Genomic DNA, 21,140 nt, shown 5'->3' with positions numbered 1-21,140 from the left:
CTGAGGAAAAATCTTATTCACAAAGAGCAGAGTTAAGCCAGTGGAGCAAAGCATATAGCTACCGTGGCTAATGGCAAACATAGCAGACCCTGTTTGACCACTGATGCTCACTACAGGTGCATGGACCTTTCTCTAAAACAACATTTATTTAGGAATCTATTCATTTTATTAATCGTGACTCTTTCCCTCAACATATTTGACCATTTGTAGTAGTGACTAATCTGTTAGACCTCTTTTAGCTGAGACAACCTGCATTCCATTCATTTCCCACAGTATTAAATGCATTTAGTCCCATTTGTGGTCACAGAAAAATACATATATAGAAGACAAAGCAGCTGATTATATTTAAGGGTAAAGTGACAGTCATGTCCACGCAAGTGATGTGCTGTTCGGTGATATGACTGTCAGATAGATGATTGTAATCTAAACAAGGTGAAACTTTCCTCAGGTGGCACTTACACAACACCAGCATGGAGGCCACAGTGCAGATAAGGCTTTCCTCTGCTGTGCTGACTGACCGACCTGCTCTGAGCACAGGCTGGGCACTTTACATACAGTGGCTCACTCACGCCACCTCATGGTCAACAATAGAACAGCAGGTACAGTCATATGGCTGTTAAACGTGTTGTTGCGAGTGTGTCATGTAGAGGTAGATGAGTGTACCTGTGTATGCAACATGAACCTGTGTGTGTTAAGCAATGCGATGGAATGCACTGCACCTGTTAGTGCTTTCATGACAAGTCGTGTGGCTTTGAGCACAGATGCAGGTTATACTGTAGAAACCTTACAAAAGGAGATATATGTGTAATTAAAGGGATGACAACATAGCAGCTGTCAATAGTTGATCAATATAAGCATCTAACTTGTTGGAACGAGCCCTCTGTGATGATGCTGAAAATATTTTTGAACCGAAAGAAAGAATCAGGGTTTAAAACTTTAATCTTTGGGTGGTGACTTTATGTTGGACAGGTTTCACTGCTCAGCACATTTGTGATACAGCAGGGAATACAAATAAGTTTGAAAATTACAGCACTTAAATGATGACATATGGTCAATAAAAACACACACACACGTCAGCAGTGTTTTGTTACTGACTAGAGGAGCCTTTTCCCACTCATTAGATATGGACTTTGGGTCGGCCAGCTCTCTGTGACACATGGCTCTTAAGACCAGCACCTGACAGCCACCTCATCACACAGATGATGGCATATAGAAGAACATCAATGCCAGGCTGAGAACAGCTCCAGGAGCAGTGGAAAGCATTTGGGATGGAAATGAAGAACTGCTTAAAGGAGAGACCGTCTCATACATTTATGTAGAAAACTATGTTTTATTTCAAAAGCATTCTCAATTCAATTGCACAAACATAAAAGAAGCACCGAAGGACAACCCTACACATCAATTACAATATCAGTTTCGCTTTTGTTCTTATTTCGAATGATCTGTGTATACTTGCTGATGACAGTTGCGCCGCAGCATCAGATGCTAATTGTCTCATTGTAGACGTAAATGTATGCATGAGTGGCACTTTAATGGCTTTGGTAACAACATGGTTTAATATTTATCAAAATATAACAAAAGATTACACATCTAAAAAGAAAAACACAGGGATAAAAGAGCAAGGAGTATGACACAGCATTATCATATTTAAGATTAACTTCATATAATGCTCAAATATTAAAAATAAAACAAGATGAACATCAACTCCATCTTTGATAAAAAAAAATGTACAACATACTAAAATCTTGTTTGGATATGAACCGGGTTCAAAATAGAAATGAACGATGTCTTAAAATCCACAAAGCTCTAAACTGAACACCAGACAACATGAAAATGGTCTGATTCATAACACAGAGACGTGTGGGAATGAAACAGTTGGCAATAACAAAACACAAAGGATGACACTACTGATTGTCACCTCCGGGCTCCTGGTGACTGATGGCATAAGGTGCTTGTCCAAGCCTGTTTCTCCTGAACAAAGCCACAGTCCATTTCAGGCCACGGTCTCACCTCACTCGGGCGCGTACTCTTGGACTGGCTTTACTCAGCCGGCTGCGTCTTGTTCTTCTTGTTCAGGACTTTGCGGAGGCTCTCGGGCATCAGGTAGGGTCTCTCTGCACTGCCATCATTCCTCTCAAGATCCTCCACTGGAAAGAGATTCAATAAAATTACATTAAAATAAAGACAAGTTTTTTTGAAACTTCAGAATTAATATTCATAACTAGTAAATCTGGAGGACACAGTTAGCTTTTAACGCATTTAACAAAGGTACATAGCTTTAATCAACAGTTCAGACAATCACAAAAAACATGCATTCATTTCAGGAGTTTAAAGTCCTTTGTTTTATGCAGTGGAGAGTAATCGCCTCAAATACTGTTTATCAAACTATACTGCCAAGCACACATAGCTTTGTAAAGAGGATGCAAAACTACACAGTGGTAAAAACATAACAGAGTACAAAGCTAACCTCAAGAAATTCACCAGGATTCATTTATACAGATATAAACCTGTTATGGCTTAGTGTTATCAGAAATTAAAGTGCCTCGATAGTGCAGCCTGCTAAAGAACTAGCACTGATGATTCTGATGGCGTGAACTGTAAACAATTAGATAACCTGAAAATGTGCAAACAAACCAACATTAACGGTGTAAATTAGGCACATGAACGGCTTCAAGTTTCTACTGGCCAGTGGCAGTGGGAGGGACTACTGAAAGGCTAAAACAGAGTTTAGAAATGTCAGTTTACCTCATCAATACAAATTTCCAGACATAGAGATGAACATGTGTCCAAGAGCACCAAACTACAGACATTTCAAGCACTGTGTCATTAAAAATGAGGAAAGACCCGTCTGTTATGATGTGAAACGTTCTAAATGACTTAAATCATCTCACCTTCAATGACAAACCATCATTTCACCATCCTAATCATGCAACAATTTCCCATTTACAGTAAACTGTGCACGTTAATGTGCTCATTCTGAGACATGCTTGATGTTCTATTGACCATTTGCTGACCCACTTTGTCCCTGCCATGCGTGTCCAGTTCTCACTCAGATGCAGTTTGAAACAAACAGACATGTAGACAAAAGCAGGCTTCTCATATCTGTGACTGAAAACATTTCCGTCTGAAATGGCACCGGTCACTGGAAGACTGTTTGTTTCCAACTCATTTGTTCTAAATACAAAGATCCTGTGAAAGGACCCTAAATACTGTATATATTTTCTGATTACCTCTGTGATGTCGTGCTGAAAGACTGTGGCTTAAGCTGCTAAAAAAAGATCTATATTCTCACCTGGTGATAAATGCAGAGGACATGGAAATAAAGGGACAGGGTTGTTCTTGTATTGCAGTGTAGAGCTACAGTCCTAGTGTCTGAAACAGAACCCTGTCTGGCTGCTTAGCGTACATACTTATACAATCCAGATGTAAGATTTATGCTTTGTTGCTAACAACAATACAAGCTTGTATGTTTAAACAGTTTGTGTTACTTTCAATGAAAAGGCTTTTCAGATGAGGACTAATCAAAGAGTTTGACGGACATAATGCCACCTCAATGAGCCTGGACAGGTGTGTAAACTTTCCTAAATCCCACAAAGGGCTGGACCAAGTCTCTACGTTAGTTCACACTGAAACGGCATCACAGACCAGCTTCCAAACCATTGGTTAATAGTCCAGGCTTTTTTTTTTAACATTACCTTAAGTACAGAAGATAATGTGGTATGAAATGCTCATGCTCGTTGAAACAGTGGGTTAGTACGGTAGGTAGTAAGCGAGTTAGCCAAACATGCTAACGACTGCATCTTGTTAGAGCAGTTGAATCTGTTCCATAAACCCTTGCTTTTATGTCCCAAACTCTTTCAACTCTTACTGCACCTCCTCTGCATGTGGACAAATCCAAAGCTTGAAAGGTCTACTGTGCCTAGTTATGGTTGCTAAGCTATGATTGGACAACCACTGTCTGGGGGAGGGGTTTAGCAAATGGTCAATCAACAAAACAACTGCTTAACATATTGTTCCCAAGTCTCCTTGTGTTGAAGGACAGATGAAATCGGCACCATTCAGCTGTGAATCAAGGAAACACTGAATCCCTGCCACTTTAAGGCACGATCTGCCTCTGTGAGATGAGTGGTTAAGTGCAAAGAAGAACATCCAATGGGCAACAACAAAGTACCACCTCCTTACAATCACAATTTAAGACTATCTTTAACTATTACAGTCAAAAGGTGTTGCATGGATTTTGTTACGCCCGTAATTCAGTGAAAAATCTGATCACACTCGCAAAGAGTGTTTGCCCACAAAACGCCTCTAAGTCGCGTCCTCCTCCTCAGCCTGCTGTCGTTTGAGCTGGACATCTTCATCGTCCTGTTGCTGAGCAGAAGACGAAGACGGATCCTCAGCCTTGTTCTTCCACAGAATCTCATGAAGAGTTGAGGACATGTAATAAGGCCTTGCGGCTGAACCGTCATTGCGCTCCAGGTCTTCACCTTATTGTGTGTGTGTGTGTGTGTGTGTGTGTGTGTGTGTGTGTTTGTATGTGTTGATGGATGGAACAGAAAATTAGTATTGAAATCAAGGTAAAAGAGGTGTTATAGGTCCAGTGGGAGGGGAGGTGGTGAATTGTGGGCAGTGAGAAAAAAAGAAGGGAGAGACAAAGAGAAAGAGAGTCAAATAGCAAGCAAGCAAAGGCACCCAGAGGCATTTCAGACAGTTCAACACCATGCAGCAGCAATTTCCACCTGAACATACTGTCAGCCACAGACTGTTATTTTGAAATGGTGGTGAAATTTTCAAGTGTGGCACACCAAATTCATGCAATTCAGAATTAGTGACAGCCCGACACCAAAAGAATGTGAGATTTTAAGAAATGAGGAAAGTTTTGATCATTAAGCTTTGCATTTTACATCGAGCCCTGCCTTCAAGGCAACATATCTGCAATGCTCGTTTTTTACATATAGAGTCCATCTGACACTTGTGTTGACAATGTCTAACTGACACATGGAAGTCAACAACGGGCTGAAAGGGCGCTACTTACAGAAACAGAGGAAAAGAGTGTCCACACACATGGCATACACACTGAAGAATCCATGGGCAATGAGGTAGGAGCCAATCACCACAGTCTGGTGAGAACAACAAGAGGCACACGCTCAATCAATCAGAAGAAAAAAAATCCTGTGATGATGTTTTTCCTGGAGAGAAAAAGGACCGTCGGACTCACCAGGATGGGCACCCAGTAGTAGTGGAGATTGGGAGCTGTGTTCTCAAAGGCCTTCACTCTCCCAGAGAAGAAGAAGAAGGCAAAGATCCCTGTGGAGGAAAGACCAGAGAAACCTCACACTTGTAATGCATAAAGGTCTAATGCTGAAGCTTTTATGGGCACATATATCGCATGCCTTTTCTTCAGGAGATGCTTCTTTAGTCTAAAATACTGTAAATGCTCAATGGTATATTCAAGCATGATGAATACAGGTGATAACCAGACTCACCCACGAGCCCAACAATTAGCAGTTTGCCCAAAAACAAGAGGAAATCTGTCACTTTGTCCAAGACAGCCACCCTGAAGGAGTATAGAGAATCACAATCACATGAAATTAAACATGAAAAAACGTCCAATTAGTGAAAAATTCTACAATCGCAGACACCACGGACGCTCACCTGATCATATTCCTCATGAGGAGGAGGAAGGCATCTCTGGCAGAGGTGCAAAAGTTTTTGCCATAAATTGCCACCTAGAAGCCAAACACACTCATTACATTCACACACACAACATTAACACAGCTCTAGTTTAATGATAGGGTACTGAAGTAAATGAACAAAGCACACACCATAATGTAGGCATTTCTGTTTAGGAACTTGATGAATTTCTCCAGACACCAGAAGCAGCACTTCAGACAGCACAACAGGAACTTGGTACACTTATTGTGGGCTCCTGTGAATGATGATTAACACATAAGTGAACATTTAACCCACACTGGAGATGAGTCCTGCAGGTCTCCAGTGTTGGAGAATACAGATTTACCTCTGACCTTTGCTATTTTTGCATGTCACTACTAAACAAACACAGACGATGGACTATGGATTGTAGCCTTGAGCGTAAACTGAACTGTGGTCAGAAACAGTAGCCGACCTTTCAGCTTGTGGTCCAGATACTCCAGCAAAACCCTGATGATCTGAATGATTGAGAGGATGAGGGAGCCGAAGGCCAGAGTTCCTGTATGATACCTGAAACAGGATATACGCGACTTTCAAGCAAGGTATGAGAACAGCATGTGCTATATCAACACAAGGGAGTCAATGTGGAAGAAAATCAACAAATGTTAGGAGTGAGATGTGCCCGAACTTCCTCCACACACACACACACCTGAGAGATCTCCCGAGGGCAGAAAATACCGGGAAGGCAGGCATGTCATCCGGCTTGACGAAGGCCCAGTAGTACGAGGCGAAGGCCCCAGCCAGGGTCATCTGTCCCAGAGCCGTGACAAAGTTGGCACACCAGAAGAAGAGGAAGACGTTGTAGAACTGCAGGCCGATCAGGTATTTGTGGTAAAAAGTCTCTCCGCCGTAGAAGGCAAAAAGGCACTCGGAGTCAGGGCACTTGGCTTTCATGGGACTGGTCGTGTAGTTCTGAGCACAGAGACAGGTTATATAGAAACGTTGTAAACACTCGTGTGTATAACTCTCATGTGATGGCACCAAATAACTTTAAGGCGACAGATTCTGTTATGAAGTCAAAAAACTACATTCACAAGTGAAGATTAAAGGGACGAATCAGGGTTCAAAATGTCAACGTAACTAATAAACAGTGATGTTGTCTAAAAACTGTAGTCAGGTTAAAAAATAAATGCTGCCTGGAAGTCATTGAGTCATGAATAAAATAAGAAAACTTACTGCTGGGTCACAAGTTGCTCTTGAGTGTTCGCATTCTGACTCATTGAAAACTTTGTAGATGGGTTCATTTGAGGTAGACAAGAAGCTGATCAGTGCTGTCAAGGACAACGACCATACAGACTTTAGAAGACTGCACATCCCAACCTCATCCAACACCCCACTATTATGACATTACCTTACATTTCTTAATTAGGGCACACATTTATCCACAGTCACTTAGATGTTCCCCATGTATATGTGGGGAGCCACTGTTAATGGTTATATTTTGACATGTTGCTGACAAGTCATAAAATTTCTCACAGATCATGTTTGAAGCTGTTAGTCATCCTTAATGTCTTTAACAGAACGGAGCTATTTTCTTTGAAGGCACTCACTCACTGTAGGAGAGGGTGGCTCATGGACAGCTCCACAAGTGCTGCTCAGTATTTTCTCTAGCTGTTCATTTTTGACATTTTTGCAGGCAAGCCTGAATATCTCTGACTGACAGTGACATGAAAGGATACACAGCAGTAACTGCCCAGTAGGCGATGACCATGGCCAGCAGGAAGAAGGTGAACAGTGGGTAGAAAAGGGAAGACATCACATGCCCAATTGCTCTGTAAACACAACAACAGCATCACAACAAAGCCAAAAAAAACCCCACATCCATCATCACTATGAGTTAGATTTCAATTACTTCATCTGAACCGGTGCCATTAGTCTGACACTTTAATCCATTACCACAAAGACCAAAACGACTTTTTCAGTCAAACAATTTAACATCTTAACTTTCATTGATCTGTTTTTCCACTCCTCTCATCCTCTCCTCTATACGTGCCCACAGCTCTAATGTGAAGTCTGACCTGCTTGCTTCTTTGATGAGAGCAACAGCGATGAGGATCCTCTTCCTGAGGAAGATGAGCAGAAGGATGATGATGACCTCCACAATGGCCAGGATAATCACTAAAGGAGAAGGGTGGCAGAGGGAGAGGTGGTATGGGTGTCCCAGTTTCACAGCAACATGTCAGAATATATAAGGGTGTCGATGATGTGCTGTGTACTGACTGAAGGCCAGCCAGGTCTGTCTGATCTGCAGGTAGACCGTGAAGTCAGTCTGGAAGCCCAGTTCCTGCAGAGTCACATCAGCTCCTGGTTCTCCTTTCAGGGCAGCGTACTCCATGTAGCAGTGGAAGATGCCTAAAGAGCGCCAACAAACACACCGTAAACTTTTAAAATGGCAATAGAAAGCAACTGGATTCAAGAAAAATGGAACCGCTGTGCAACAAAGCAGAAACAAACAATGTGACGTAAAAATCTTCTAATGTGTTTGCATGAAAGCAATGGCACTTTTTCTAAAAAGGAAACTGGGCAGCAAACATCAGGGGTCTTTTCCAGAAAGTATCAAAGCTCATTCATCTGCAAAAACTTTTACATTAGAAAACATATGTGCAGCTGCAGTAGAAATTCTCCATTTACTGCTTATTTTATTCCAATGTTTACGACTTAGATTTTATATATTAATTGTACAATGTAAATTACATCTGTGTCTCTGTTAGTTTGGTTAGTTTGACCTTCAGTAACTACGTTTACATGCAGTCAAAAACCCTTGCATAACTGGAATATCAGCAATAACCCGGTTGCGCACGGCCATGTAAACACCTTGAATAACCGGAATATGCTCATATTCTGGTTTTTAAAAACCCGAATATGACCCCTGGATTACTCCTTTTCTAACCCGAATATTTGGTCATGTGTACGCCTATCGGAATATCCCCATCAAACGGAACATTCATTTGTGTTCTGCGCATGTTCTATTCGCAAGGAATCTTGGTCTTTTGAGTGCAGGAACTACTTGTTGAAAACATGGCGAAACGGAGGACACCACACTTTTGGAGCGAGGAGGAGACAAGTCACCTCGCAAGTGTGGTGAAAGACATGAATATCATGTCTTTTGTAGACAGTAGAAAGTACCAGGATAGCGAGATATACAAGAAGGTGAGTGAAAAGTTACGCTACGTTCAGCTGCGTGCGTCGACACGTTGTCCGTGCATCCCTGTTTTGATCAGGATATCCCAATTGATTACAATTACCATGTATACAGGAATAACCCTGTTTGCTCACGCATGTAAACAGGTTATTCCGAATGTTTCAGAAACCGGAATATTACCATACCCCGAATACTGACTGCATGTAAACGTAGTCAGTGTGTCCTCCTCCCTGTGAGAAGCCCTTATCACACACATACATTAGAAAGCTCTGTCTGTGGAGGAAGGGAGGAACGACAAGACTCCAGGTGTAACTTCCTCATGAGCGCTTGTACTGTTTAAGCAGACAGAATGAAAGGATCGCTGTTAAAATAACTTTCACTTTTTCGTGCCTGCTGGGAGGAGAATGATCTCACTATGAACTTCTTTGGCTGCACTGGATTAAAATGGAGGCTCTGCACCGTATTCACCAGCTGCCATGGTGAATCTTTGTATCAGAGGTCTGCTGATGACGACTTTCTTTGTGCTTTGTGCCACATGCGTCCCAGTATCATACTACAGCCTGAGCATGTAGTGTGCTCACACTGGGAAAGTGACTAAGTTAACTATAATCAAAGCAGTCTGCACAGATACTAAAAAAAATGCAGATGCTCTCCCAGAATGCAATGCACAAAGGAAATGGAGGGGCTGCTCACAGCTGAGAAAAATTAAAAAAGAACTGTAGTGGAAAAGGAGGTTGCACTTCAACAGTGGGATTCTCAGTAGAGTACTAAACCCAAAATCCAAGGAGTATATTCCAAAAAACATGAAAAGGTAGCAGCTCTGAAGTCTTCAAGTCAGGGAGGACAAAATACTCACATTTCACTTGTTTATTGTACTTGGCTTGGTTTTGCGATGTGAGCCAAATAAACAAGTGAAATATAAGCATTTTGTCCCCCTTGACTTGAACACCTGAGAGCTGCTACCTGTGCATGTTTTTTTTAAAGAACTAATTGTGTCTGGCTGTAAAACAGCTGCAGGAACATCGCAGGAAACAAATAGTATGTGGTATGACATTTAGACACAGCTTCAGAGTAAACACACTCTGTTTATTGAGCTAACCCTGATCGTCCATTGTGGAACCCACGTTACCTTCAGTTTGTTAAACCTGCTTTCTGAAACAGGCCCCTGGGGCACTGAACTACTGTGAGGCAACTATGACAAAGATAATGACTTTGACCCTTACCGTATCCTATGACCAGTATCACCAAGACGATCATGACCCAGACCATGATTCCCGCCAGGAAGCGCAGGAGAATGATGAAGAGCAGGCTGGTGACCATAGCAATAACCAAGCCACTAGAGAGAGTCAAGGGTGAGAGGAAGGGAGGTAAGCAGAGAGCTTGAGAGGTGAGACCAGCTGAGGTTTCATTCTGTCAGACACACTGGATCAAAGGGGAAAAAAATAGAAATCAAGGTGAGCGACTTACATCAGGATCCAGTACCAGGACTGTGTGTAATCCTCAAAGATTTTCATGACCACTTGACGAGCCTCAATAACCACAGTGGCATTCCTGTGGAGAGATTCCTGCATGTTTATCAGTTGAAGCACAATGAAATTCCTCCTCAGGTACTATTGGTAACATGTCATGTAGCAGGTTGGGACAGGCTGGGCCACAGCTACTTTTGAGCAGTGACAGAACGGTGTTATTCTGTGACATACTCACTTGACTCCATCCACAAGATCTTTAGCGTCTCTCATTTTTCCACTTCCATCATCAAATTGAGAGCTGTTTCCAACAGTTATCACCCCTCCTTTCTGGCCCAAAGCTGGGAAACACCGACGAGTGACTGTAGGGAAGTAGAGGAAACGCAGAAAAGTTAAAAAGAGGCCAATCAATTTGTTCTGAGAAGGAGGAAAAAAATACAGTTTTATATGCCAGAACTTTCCATTATGATGGATAGATAAGGATCCAACTCACAGGGTTTGCTGGGGGTCAGCATGGCGGGACAGAGACCTAAACTGAGGATTTTCGTTACACCCTGAAACACAGTATATCCAAAAGAGATCAGCAGGTGTGTGGAGAGCTTTGGACAACACAACACAGGCAGCACAGAAAGAAAGAAGCATTCAGGGAGGCTTAAATTCAGGCTTTTAACTCACCATTGTATTCGTCACACCCTCCTTGCAGAACTGCTTGTAGTAGTCAAAGTCATTTTTGTTGCTGTAGGCTTTGAGTAGTGTCATGAACTTTTCGGGGCATTTCTCCACACACATCTAAGGGGGAGGCAGTATTTACAGCAGGACGGTTACATTGAGTGCAGGAAAAGCATTCACTGGTCATAGTTTTGGATCGAAAAATGCAGCGCAGCAGGGAGACTGAATGCCAAGATCAGTGGTGTTAAAGGAGAACACAAAGCATGAGCTGCGTCCCAAATCCATTCTATACTTAGTAATTCTAAGCAGATTTTGAGTTTGTAGTGTGTTCAAACTGGGAAAAGTCACAAAAGTAAGTATACTCAAAACTAAGACTAAAACACTTCTTGAGCGTGCTGTCGATGGACATTTTTGTCCCACAGAGCAATGTAAACAGGAAATGGAGGAGCTGCATATAGCTGGGAGAATTTACATAAGGTGCGGGTGATGGTTAAAAAAAAAGTTTGACATGGCCAGTGAAGAACGCATGATGAGAGAAGAGTGGAGCTCACACCTGTGTGGTCGGACACTGGAACTCCAGCAGGACCATGGGGCTGGCACACTTCATAATGTTGAAGTAGAACAACATCCGCTTGTTCCTGTTAAAACAGACATACAACATGCTCAGAGGAAGAAAACGCTCACAGAAAAAGTGCATGAGACTCTACCCCGATGAGGGCAGGATAGCCAAAATCATTTGGTGAATAAAGTGAGTACTGGAGTGGAACATGTGACGCGTTTCAATTTTGGCAGGCAATATGAAGCTTGCAGCGGTCCACTCCTCACTGAGTGGACTCTCAAAGTGAGCAGGAAATTTCCAGCAGAGAAACGGGGATAATTATAATCTATACTTGGAAAGCAACTCACTCAAGAGGGGTCCCAGCCTGTCCACAGAACTGGCCTCGGCTGTCCGTGGGATAGATCACTTTCCTGGGGTCACCCTGTGACCAGGCTGAAAGCACAACAATAGAAAGTAAAGGTTACAAAAGGGTATTGTCTTGCTATAGGTTGGTATTTTTGACAAGGTAAACCAAACTGCAGTGCTGTTTACTTACCGAGAATTCCCACTGCAATATAAGCCAGTATGGCAAGAATGAATAGGATGCAGCACACAATGTCTGTGCAGCCCCTAGAATGGAGACAGCAAAGTTTTAAGGGTTGAAAAAAGCTCTTCGGAGCCACTTACACAATAAAAAGCCAGAAGTCACAACACATCTCCATCTCACCTGTTTTGGATGGGGCCCTTGAAGGTTGGGTCATACTTCCTTGGCTCGCCTACGTGACAAGAAAAAAATAAGTGTATTTATAACTCAGTGAACTCTCAGTGGCTGCTGAAAGCTTGGCTTGGTGAGAGGTCTGCAACTGTAGTTACAAACAGAAGCACCTTGCACACAGGCCAAGTCTTTAAAGAGATCTGATTGAAGGTTAAGAAATAGCACGCCCCCCCCTTCCTCCCATTCTTCTGTCAGATGACTTTTCCCTCCAGGCAGACACGCCTGGCAACCCAACAAATTCCTCCCTGGTGACTAAGCAGGAGCAAACCCATGTGAAAAACGCTGCCAACATAACTAAATAACCACTAGAGGGGGTTTACATCATTTACTGCAGTACATCTAGTTTGACAAGGCAATAATATTATGTTGATTTATGCCAAAAGATTGAACGAGATATGCTAAATTGTGCAGACTTTTTGAAAAGGTAAGTCGCTCCTTCAAGCCAAAAGAGCAGTCAGAATATGATGGTGTCACTTTTGTTTTTCTTTAACCGTCTTATATTCATTGTGATAATAAGACTTCCTACAAATGGACCATTGGAAGCAAAGTTTCCCATCTGGACACATTTATTTAACAATCTCCAATGCTTCTGTAGGATTGCAATGTTGTTACAAGGTTTGACAATCGGGATTGCAATGCTGTATTGTCATTTAAGATTCTGAGTCATCAACTGATGTTCTATGTTCTTACTGCAGGCTCAGGTTTATAGGTAAGTTTGCTGCAGGTTATCTGAGGTCAGCATGTCAGGAGCAGGAGGCAGAGCGTCTGTTCTCTAGGCAAATTCATTCTGCAGCTCAAGCTTAAATTCATCAGCGGTTTCACTTGGCAGGTCAGTGCTCATCAGGACAGAAAGGTGCCACATTATTAGTGAGGAGCAAATACAAATCATTGATCAAAAGTCACGCGATAGCTGGCTGAACACTCAGCGCTCCAACACAAAAATGGCGTTATATCCAAAATCACCAATATTTTCTGCATCGTGGCTGCTCTCATGGGAATTATTCCTCTTAATAATAGATTAATTGACAGAGTGTCTGTATCTCCTATTTTAAGTGCAATAATCAGAATTCACATTTGCAAATGGATCTTGAAAGCTTTTCACAGCTGTCCCTTGTTCATTCATAGCTCTTCTCTATCTTCCTTATGAGAGTTTCTTTCTCAGCCTCGATCTGCTGAGAACTAAAGGTTGAAGGATGGATCCCATACAGTTTTGTCTCTCATGGCACACCTGTTGGAAACCAGCAGTGAACACACAAGAAAGGCAACACACACAAAGTTGTGTACCAAGCTGAAAGACAGCACGATCATCAATACTACCACAGCATGTATGTACATGCGTCGCCGTGGGTCCCAACAAATTATAGTCTAGACAAAGAATGATATTCTCTGTGGCGCCTTTGCATATTAATTATGTATGTGGTTCAGAAAATAACGCTGCAGCAAGCATTTACCAGATCAGCTCTTAGAGAAGCTTCCTGTTACTGAGACCATGGGTGTTGTGCTTCATATACACAGCGTGATGTGTGTATTGAGGTGCTATTTTTGACAAGTTTCACTGTTTTCATATTTGACATCATCACTGATGAACATAGACAAGTGGAGGACTCTATTCGACTCCACACAGAAAAGGGCTAACAAGTTAGCTTCAGCATGTGGCTGAAGGAGTCAGTGACAGCAGGCTTAATGAAGCCATTTCAGAAGAAGAGCTCGCTCTTTCAATGATAGTCTGCACACAGCACAGTAATTTTTGTGCAAGAGAAAACTGAAAACTGATAAAAGATTTCCCAGCTCTCACACACCTGTACAATCAGCAGGGCTACCAGCAGTAGCAGGTTCAACACAAACACACACACCCATTCTTCCCCCCACAATGCTGACACGTTGATACTGCCTCTCCAGTTTCACTCAAAACAATTTACACACCTTGTAAGACTGACTCACATTTTAAGCAGTAAGAAAAACAAAGACTGTAGATCAACTAATAATCCTGTGCTTGTTTAATGGTTCTTCGATGGATACACAATGAAAAAAAGCTGCGAATCAAATTAAACTTAAGCAAAAGGAGCAATTACCATGTTTTCCATAATATTCTCCATCCTCGGGCATGTTGAAATTCCTTTCTGGGCCAAATGTTGAAATGTACAGAGAAGCCTTTTACTCTTCCACCTTTTATCAGGTTGACTTCTTCCTGCCAGTATAAATGAGCAAGAGTGGAGGAAACACAGGTACTGTGAGGGGAGAAACCAGTCCAACCTGTCCCTGAACAGCAGTGAGCGGGGCAGCCAGCAACGCTCCACCTCAGACTTCCCTCCACTGTTTACCCTGAAACAAATGCCTCTTTCCAATCTGGGCCCCACCTGGGCATCTCCCTCTTTCTCCTCCCACTTCCAAATGACCTCTTTCTGTTTTTCCACTTTGTTCCTGCCTCAAAAAGAAGAAGCCACCCAGCCAGGCAAATGAACCAATCTACAGGACGGTGCGAGTGAACATGTGAAATATAGGCTGGGGACTGCTGAAAGAAGTTGCTTTAATGTTATCAGAAACACGTGTTTGCAGAAAACAAGGAGAGATTCCGCCTGCGCTATCGCCTCCGGTGGTGTTATGCGTAGCTGCTGTGGAGGAGGAGTGATTAGGTTCAGGTGTGAAGGATATTTTAGCCTGTAAACACAATCACCTGCAGAGACATGAAGGCACACAATAATGAGCTCAAAAAACACTAATTCTGTATTCTACAAACTGCCTTTAAACTTCCTTGTGCAGCAGCACAAATCTGTTACTCTCAGAGTGATTGCTCCCATCTTGTGGGGACATGGCAGCATTGCACTGAGACACAAAGAGATTAAACACAAATCTTTCTTATGCACTAGAAATTCTGGATCACTCTATTCTGTATTGAACAGCCAAAGGCAGTAATTCAGTGAGACAAATTAATAAATAATTTCAACAAAGAGTCCACAGAAGGACTAAATGCCACAAATGCTTTCTACAGATGCTGAAACAGGATATTCAACTGGAGTGACTGAAAGTTTCCATCCATTCTGTTCTTGTTTTACGGCCAATGTTTCTGTGCAATGGGAATTCCCATCAGGGTCTCTGGCTTCGCTGCAATTTCCATAACAAAAAGAAAAACTTTTTCAAAAAGTGGCTCTGAAACGGAGACTGGTAGTTTCTCGGGAATCTGATTTCTTGTATGATGATACCAGGCATGACACAGCGGACAACACATCACAACGGTAATTCTTGTTTCCATCTATTGCCCTTTGACTGCTGAACTGTGGCACGTTTAGCAGTCGTGACCAATTAATCTTGAACTTTTTTCTTGGATTGGCAGACAGCTGGTTTGGGAACAGCGCAGTGAGTGAAGTAAGGTGAAGTAAAACCCACCGGTCTGATTTTTTACAGGCTAAATTAATTATTGAATCTTTTTTTTTTCTGTTGTTGGCAGTGAGCAACAGTTTTAATCTGTTAAAAGCTCTCTGGTGTCTCAAATCTAATTCCAGTGAACTACCACTGTGTAACCAGAAAACCCTTGAGCATTCACTAAAATCATTAAAAAACACTGATGCTACACATGTCAGAGCTTTGATTTAATTATGAAATACAACAGTGTTTCTAATGAGTCTCAACAAGGGCACCCGTTTACAGACAACCTGCACTTGTATTGTGTTTTTGTGTGTTTGGATTATTAAGTACAGTAATAATGCATCTATTCATTGTGTTAATATTCAACAATCACTGTTAGAAAAGGATGAAAAAACTGTTTTATTTTCACAGAAACAAAACAGAAGTGAAACTTCGTGTATTGTTTCCCCTTGCGTTTCTTCCTCAGGTACAGTGTTCATGAGTTTCCCTCAGTTTCCTTTTCTTACCTCCTCCCTTGACATCTTCACTACCTTATTCTATAAGAAATCTGGTAGACTTTTGTCATGGACAAACATTAACGATGGCAGCTACTGCAATGCAGTAATTAATGACGTTATGTGTTACACAGGTAAAAATGTCTGCTGTGTAACATTTTTGGTCATGGCAAACTGACTTGTATAGTTGCTTTTGTCAAGCATCATTTTTGCTTTGTGTAACAGAAGACCTTCACATATCACTGTTAAAACCATTCAACTCCAATTTCAGTAACACCCTTTGAAAGGCCATTGGTAAACTTGTGTTGCCATGTTTTTAGTTTTTAGTTTCCTGAGAAATACAAGAAGCTACAGTAAAGGTAAAAAAAAAATAGCTGAAGCAAGACAGTAAGTAAAAAAGGCCACAGTTCAAGAAATCCAAGGGCTGGATCTTAAAAGGAAGTGATATGAAAGCAACACAATACAGTAGGCAGACTGTACCTAGAGGTTACAGCTGCTGCCCTCACTGCACATCTACCACATGTCTTTCATTACAGCAAGAGGGCGTGGAGCGTTTAGTTCAAGTTCAGATCTATTTACGGTGTTAAAAGGGAAGCAGCGTCACAGGCACACACAAACCTACAGTTTGTATCCACAGTAAAATGTTATATTCTTACAACAAGATTTGGTCCATCTGTCTCATAATATGTGGGAGCCAAGCAACAGAAATGTTTCCTAGCGACTAAAAAAGTCTGGACACATCATATTTTCACACAACAGCCTCTACTTCATAATCCTCTAACAAAGTTAATCTTTAAAATGTGTCACCTCACAACAGTGTCTGGGTGAAACTTGTGCTCCAACTTGTAATGAAGTCACAATCAAGCCCTTATCTCAGTGTGGCTATTTCTGGAACTCAGACACATATGGAGGAAAGTGAAACCAAGATATACTTCATACATGTGGGCTAAATGAATTGGACACAATTAGAAAGACTACTCACTGGTACAAGGTCAAACAGGAAGCAAACACAAAGGCACAGTCCTGACTACAGTATAAGAGACATTTCAAGGAACATTTGAGGAAAATAACAGCAGCTGTTTAGGTTCCAAACAAATACTGCCTTAGTATTAACAAATGCATTCCTCATCAATACGGGTCAGCAAGCTCATCCAAGATCAACAGACACAGCTACTGATCGGCAGAAGAAACTGACTAACACGGCTCACTGGTGGTGGTCCTGCTCCCACAACCAAACTGCCCTGCGTTTGTACCTCTTCTTCTCCCCAAATCCTTTCCCCCCTGACCTTAATAACCAATCAGTCTCACACTGCTCTGAACATGCCTTTGTATTGCAGACTGCAGGCAAGTTGGCAGAACCACTCGGCAGTGAGCAGAGTCTCATGATCCAGTATGGGATGTTCGGGTATGATGAAGCACATTTAAGTGGAAGCAGACGGCAGCAATGGCGGAGCTGTTTTTTGGCCTTATGTTAGCAGTGGTGAAGGAAAACTGTAGAGTACAGGATGTAACAGGACAAAAACTGCAAACGTAGCTCAAATGATCTTTAACAAAGTGAACGGGCATGAAAGCGAGGCCAGAGAAGCTCGGCATCAGGTTTCAAACCTCCTCGCCTAAATACGTCTTATAATTACACCTAATCTGCACCAGGGCACAGCTGCCCGGCTGCTTCCAATCCTGTCATTGAGGTTTCTTGATATATCTCAGCCTGAAATTACTCCAACATGTGAAACTGTGCTGGATCCTACAGCGTCCCCTGAAAGCCTCTCCCTATGGCGTGTTTAGGTTACTGTTCTTGTCTCATTCTTTTTAAGCTGGTTTGCCTAAAGTCTCACGATGCACTTAGAAATCTGTGTGCTGCACTTTGCAGAGACACAAACCACAGTCATTTCTTAATTGAATTTAAAGCCAAGCCACAACCATCTTCTCCAGTGGTCTAAATAACGTTCCTCTTCTGATTCTCCCCATTTGCCATCTTACTCTGTGTCGAACTATCTGAAACTCCCGAGGATTTTGGTTGTGACAAACGAGCACAAAAAGTACAGCTCTGCCGTCCATGCAGGGTTGGTAATGTGAGTCAATTAGCCATCATGTGGCAGGAAGAGTGGAAAAGGGTGTGTGCAGACAAGAGGAGGAAAACATTATGTAAAAAGCATATCATGAAAGCCTGCAGACAGTGGAAGTGACTCGTATTGTTTTTCATTCCTACTTGTCAACATCCTGAATGAGGTAAACATGCTCAACATGCTGCTGCACGATTGTGTTGCACAGATGATGTTATAGGCCGTAAAGATGCTCCCTAAACATGATTTTTCTTTTGTCTGATTTTTTTTATGGCTCAGTTTTCTCCATGAAATGCACTGTTCCTGAGAGATTAGCAAAGAGCGGCATGGCACCCAGCATACAACAGGGTGTGTCATAAACACATTTAGGAGGGATACCCGGGTTAAGAAGGACATAATTACACCCACACAAGCAGCTAAAGACACACTGCTTTGAACAATATAGAGCCATTGAAATTAGACTGTAAACAAACATGTATCCTCTGCATGAAACTCAGCATGATGTTTCCAATATGACACTACCATGAGACTCTGGAGGCATGCAGACCCTCCTCACATGTTTGAGGTATTTTCTAATAAGCTCTATACATAGCTGGGCGTCAGCTAAGCTGCCATACCAGTCTGAGGAATGTGGCAGCAACTGGACAAGCACAGGACAAACTGGGACATTGGACAACCTGACAGTGTTCGTGTACCACCGGCTTACTTGAACACAACCTGAATTTTGAAAACGTGACTGACGACGGAACTTTGTGTTCAGGCATTGTCGCTGTTGGTAGAAAGCGACGCAATTTTAGGCACAAGGTGATATTTAGGCTGAGTTATTAAGTTGACATGGCACGAGAGAAAGTGGTCGAGCTAACTGACGTCAAAAAAGCAGAAAACAAGAAGCGTAATAATGTAAATTGTGAAACAATTTACATTATTACAAGAACAATTTGTGCTTGCGCCAAAACTTCACTAGCTAACCTCAGTTCAGAGATGAGACGTTAAGAGTGGTAGCTGTCCCAAGACAAAATGAGTGAAACGTGCCCGTGTTGGACTTAATAATTACCATATTTCGGTTTCTCCTCCAGTTCCATGATTCCGGAGTGTTTCTTCTTGGCCAGAGGCGACCACTACAGCATATTTCCAGCCCTGACGGAGGCTTTCTTGTAGCGCTTCTGTCAACTTGGACACTTCGAAGAAATCCGCTCCAAAATCTTGACTGTCCTGCTAACGTTTAAAGGGAGAACCCTGAGAGGAGAGCGCTGGCCAATGAGGAGGCAGGACACCGTGATTGACACGGCGCGAAACCAATCGCTGAGCGAAGGCGGGGTTTATGGTCCTGGAGACTGGGTTAATTTCTAGTACCGTGAACTGATACAGGCGCATCTGTCCAATGAGCTGTTATAACTGTCCAATAAGCAGTGGCAATGCAGCAAATACAATTCATCTCAATATTTAATGAAACATAACGAGGTCTTTGTTTGACCATCATCACTCACGCGCAGTGGAAATGTGTCTTCATCAACCAAGCGTGCAGCAAATCAATGACATAGCATAACTTTTATTGGTCTGATGAAATTCGAGACAGCATTAATTATAAAAGCAATATATTCATTCATAATTCAACTTACAGGCCTCACATCGCCTGATCTCACTCTGCACTATGTGAGTCACGACAGCAGCTGCTAGGCGCGGAGGAAGAGGTAAGTTTCTCAAGTAAGATAAGACACCACAGTGTGAAAATGCTCCATCGCATGTAAAGACTCTGCATTGATGTAATAATACAGAAGTGTTTGAAGGAAACTATTTTAAAATAAAATCTTTCACTATGCAGAACTAGCCCTTTCAGAGTGTTGTATGAATATAACACTGAATATTAATGTAGTGCATGGATTGTACTGTATGATGGCCACATTAAAGGAAGAATCCTCCAATATTAAACATTAAGCTGAGTTTACTCACAGACAGAAATATTTACCTTTGAAAACAGTTGTAATGTCCTCTGTGGCTCTGCATGGAGCTGTCCACAGTCTGAAAAAACAACACAGATGACGGTTCTTCTTAAAATCTATCTCTTGTTAGTCTCCCAGCTTTAAGAAATGTAAATACTAAATTGCTAAATCGTTGGAGTAACATTTGAATAAACCACATGTTATAGTTTGTTCAAGATGGAGCTGATTTTAGCTATTTATCATAGCCAACTGTTGGATAGTGTAATGAATCATGTTGTGTGAGCTGGCCATTTTAAATCACATCTGTTAAGTATTACCGCTGTCAAATAAATACAGTGGAGATGAATGTATTTTATTACTTGTCATGTGGATGATGACTGTGACCTAAAGTGTGAAATGTGTCTTGTAGCTGCATTTGAATTTGTCAAAAAAAAAAAAAAAAACTCATTGAATGAGGTGCCAATATACTCCTTAGATTTTTCAAATGCAAAAGTCAGAACCTGAGCAGTTGCAAGTGGTCACACAAGTACATAACACAAGTCAGTGGTCAAAGAAGCATTCAGATCTATAGAAATGTTCCAAACATGCAAAAGTCTTGAATTCAAAATCATATTTTATTAAAAGTCTGCAAAATTTATTTAAAGTAAAAGTGCCCACTATACAGGCAAAACAGCCTTTGTCAGTTATATTGTTACATATGATAAAAGTGATGCCATGCCATGTAAGTAGCCTTTTAGTGTACGTTGTAGTCTGCCATGGAGCCAGTTGTAGCTTCTTTATACACTGTTGGGTAGTTTATTTCACAGTATAACAACAAATCCTATTCTATATGCTTAGTATAGATTGTCAAGTCTTAGTCAGCATGTTAATTGTGACCGAGCCTCCAAATAAATAATGTGGAGTAAAATGTATAATATTCCATCTGAAAGGTACGGGAGTAGAAGTAGTATACAATGAAAATAGTCAAGGAAAATACAAGTA

At 41.8% G+C, this 21,140-nt stretch overlaps 1 protein-coding gene across 4 annotated transcripts; it reads right to left on the bottom strand.

Moving 5' to 3' along the window:
- Positions 1 to 1,308: 1,308 nt before the first annotated feature.
- LOC143334307 (choline transporter-like protein 2) lies at positions 1,309 to 19,457 on the bottom strand. Of its 4 annotated transcripts, none has more exons than XM_076753048.1 (22): positions 19,274 to 19,457; positions 12,252 to 12,300; positions 12,081 to 12,154; positions 11,893 to 11,977; positions 11,540 to 11,624; positions 10,993 to 11,106; positions 10,811 to 10,871; positions 10,556 to 10,679; positions 10,319 to 10,402; positions 10,075 to 10,187; positions 7,930 to 8,061; positions 7,728 to 7,827; positions 7,389 to 7,481; positions 6,886 to 6,970; positions 6,359 to 6,621; positions 6,125 to 6,219; positions 5,823 to 5,926; positions 5,653 to 5,726; positions 5,484 to 5,554; positions 5,216 to 5,304; positions 5,033 to 5,117; positions 1,309 to 4,484 (listed from the first exon to the last, which is right to left on the bottom strand). In XM_076753048.1, the coding sequence occupies exons 1-22, from the start codon at positions 19,299 to 19,301 to the stop codon at positions 4,306 to 4,308; spliced, it is 2,187 nt and encodes a 728-aa protein (XP_076609163.1). In that variant the 5' UTR covers positions 19,302 to 19,457; the 3' UTR covers positions 1,309 to 4,305. The 4 variants fall into 4 exon arrangements, with proteins under 4 accessions (XP_076609163.1, XP_076609165.1, XP_076609164.1 ...); XM_076753050.1 differs by having other exon boundaries at positions 1,314 to 2,147; positions 19,274 to 19,409; XM_076753049.1 differs by lacking the exon at positions 19,274 to 19,457 and adding an exon at positions 14,372 to 14,606 and having other exon boundaries at positions 1,314 to 2,147.
- Positions 19,458 to 21,140: the final 1,683 nt, after the last annotated feature.

The sequence above is a fragment of the Chaetodon auriga genome, chromosome 16 (assembly GCF_051107435.1).
Source record: "Chaetodon auriga isolate fChaAug3 chromosome 16, fChaAug3.hap1, whole genome shotgun sequence".
Classification (NCBI taxonomy): Eukaryota; Metazoa; Chordata; class Actinopteri; order Chaetodontiformes; family Chaetodontidae; genus Chaetodon; species Chaetodon auriga.
The sequence above is the reverse complement of the archived record's forward strand: the minus strand, read 5'-3'. Positions and strand labels throughout refer to the sequence as shown.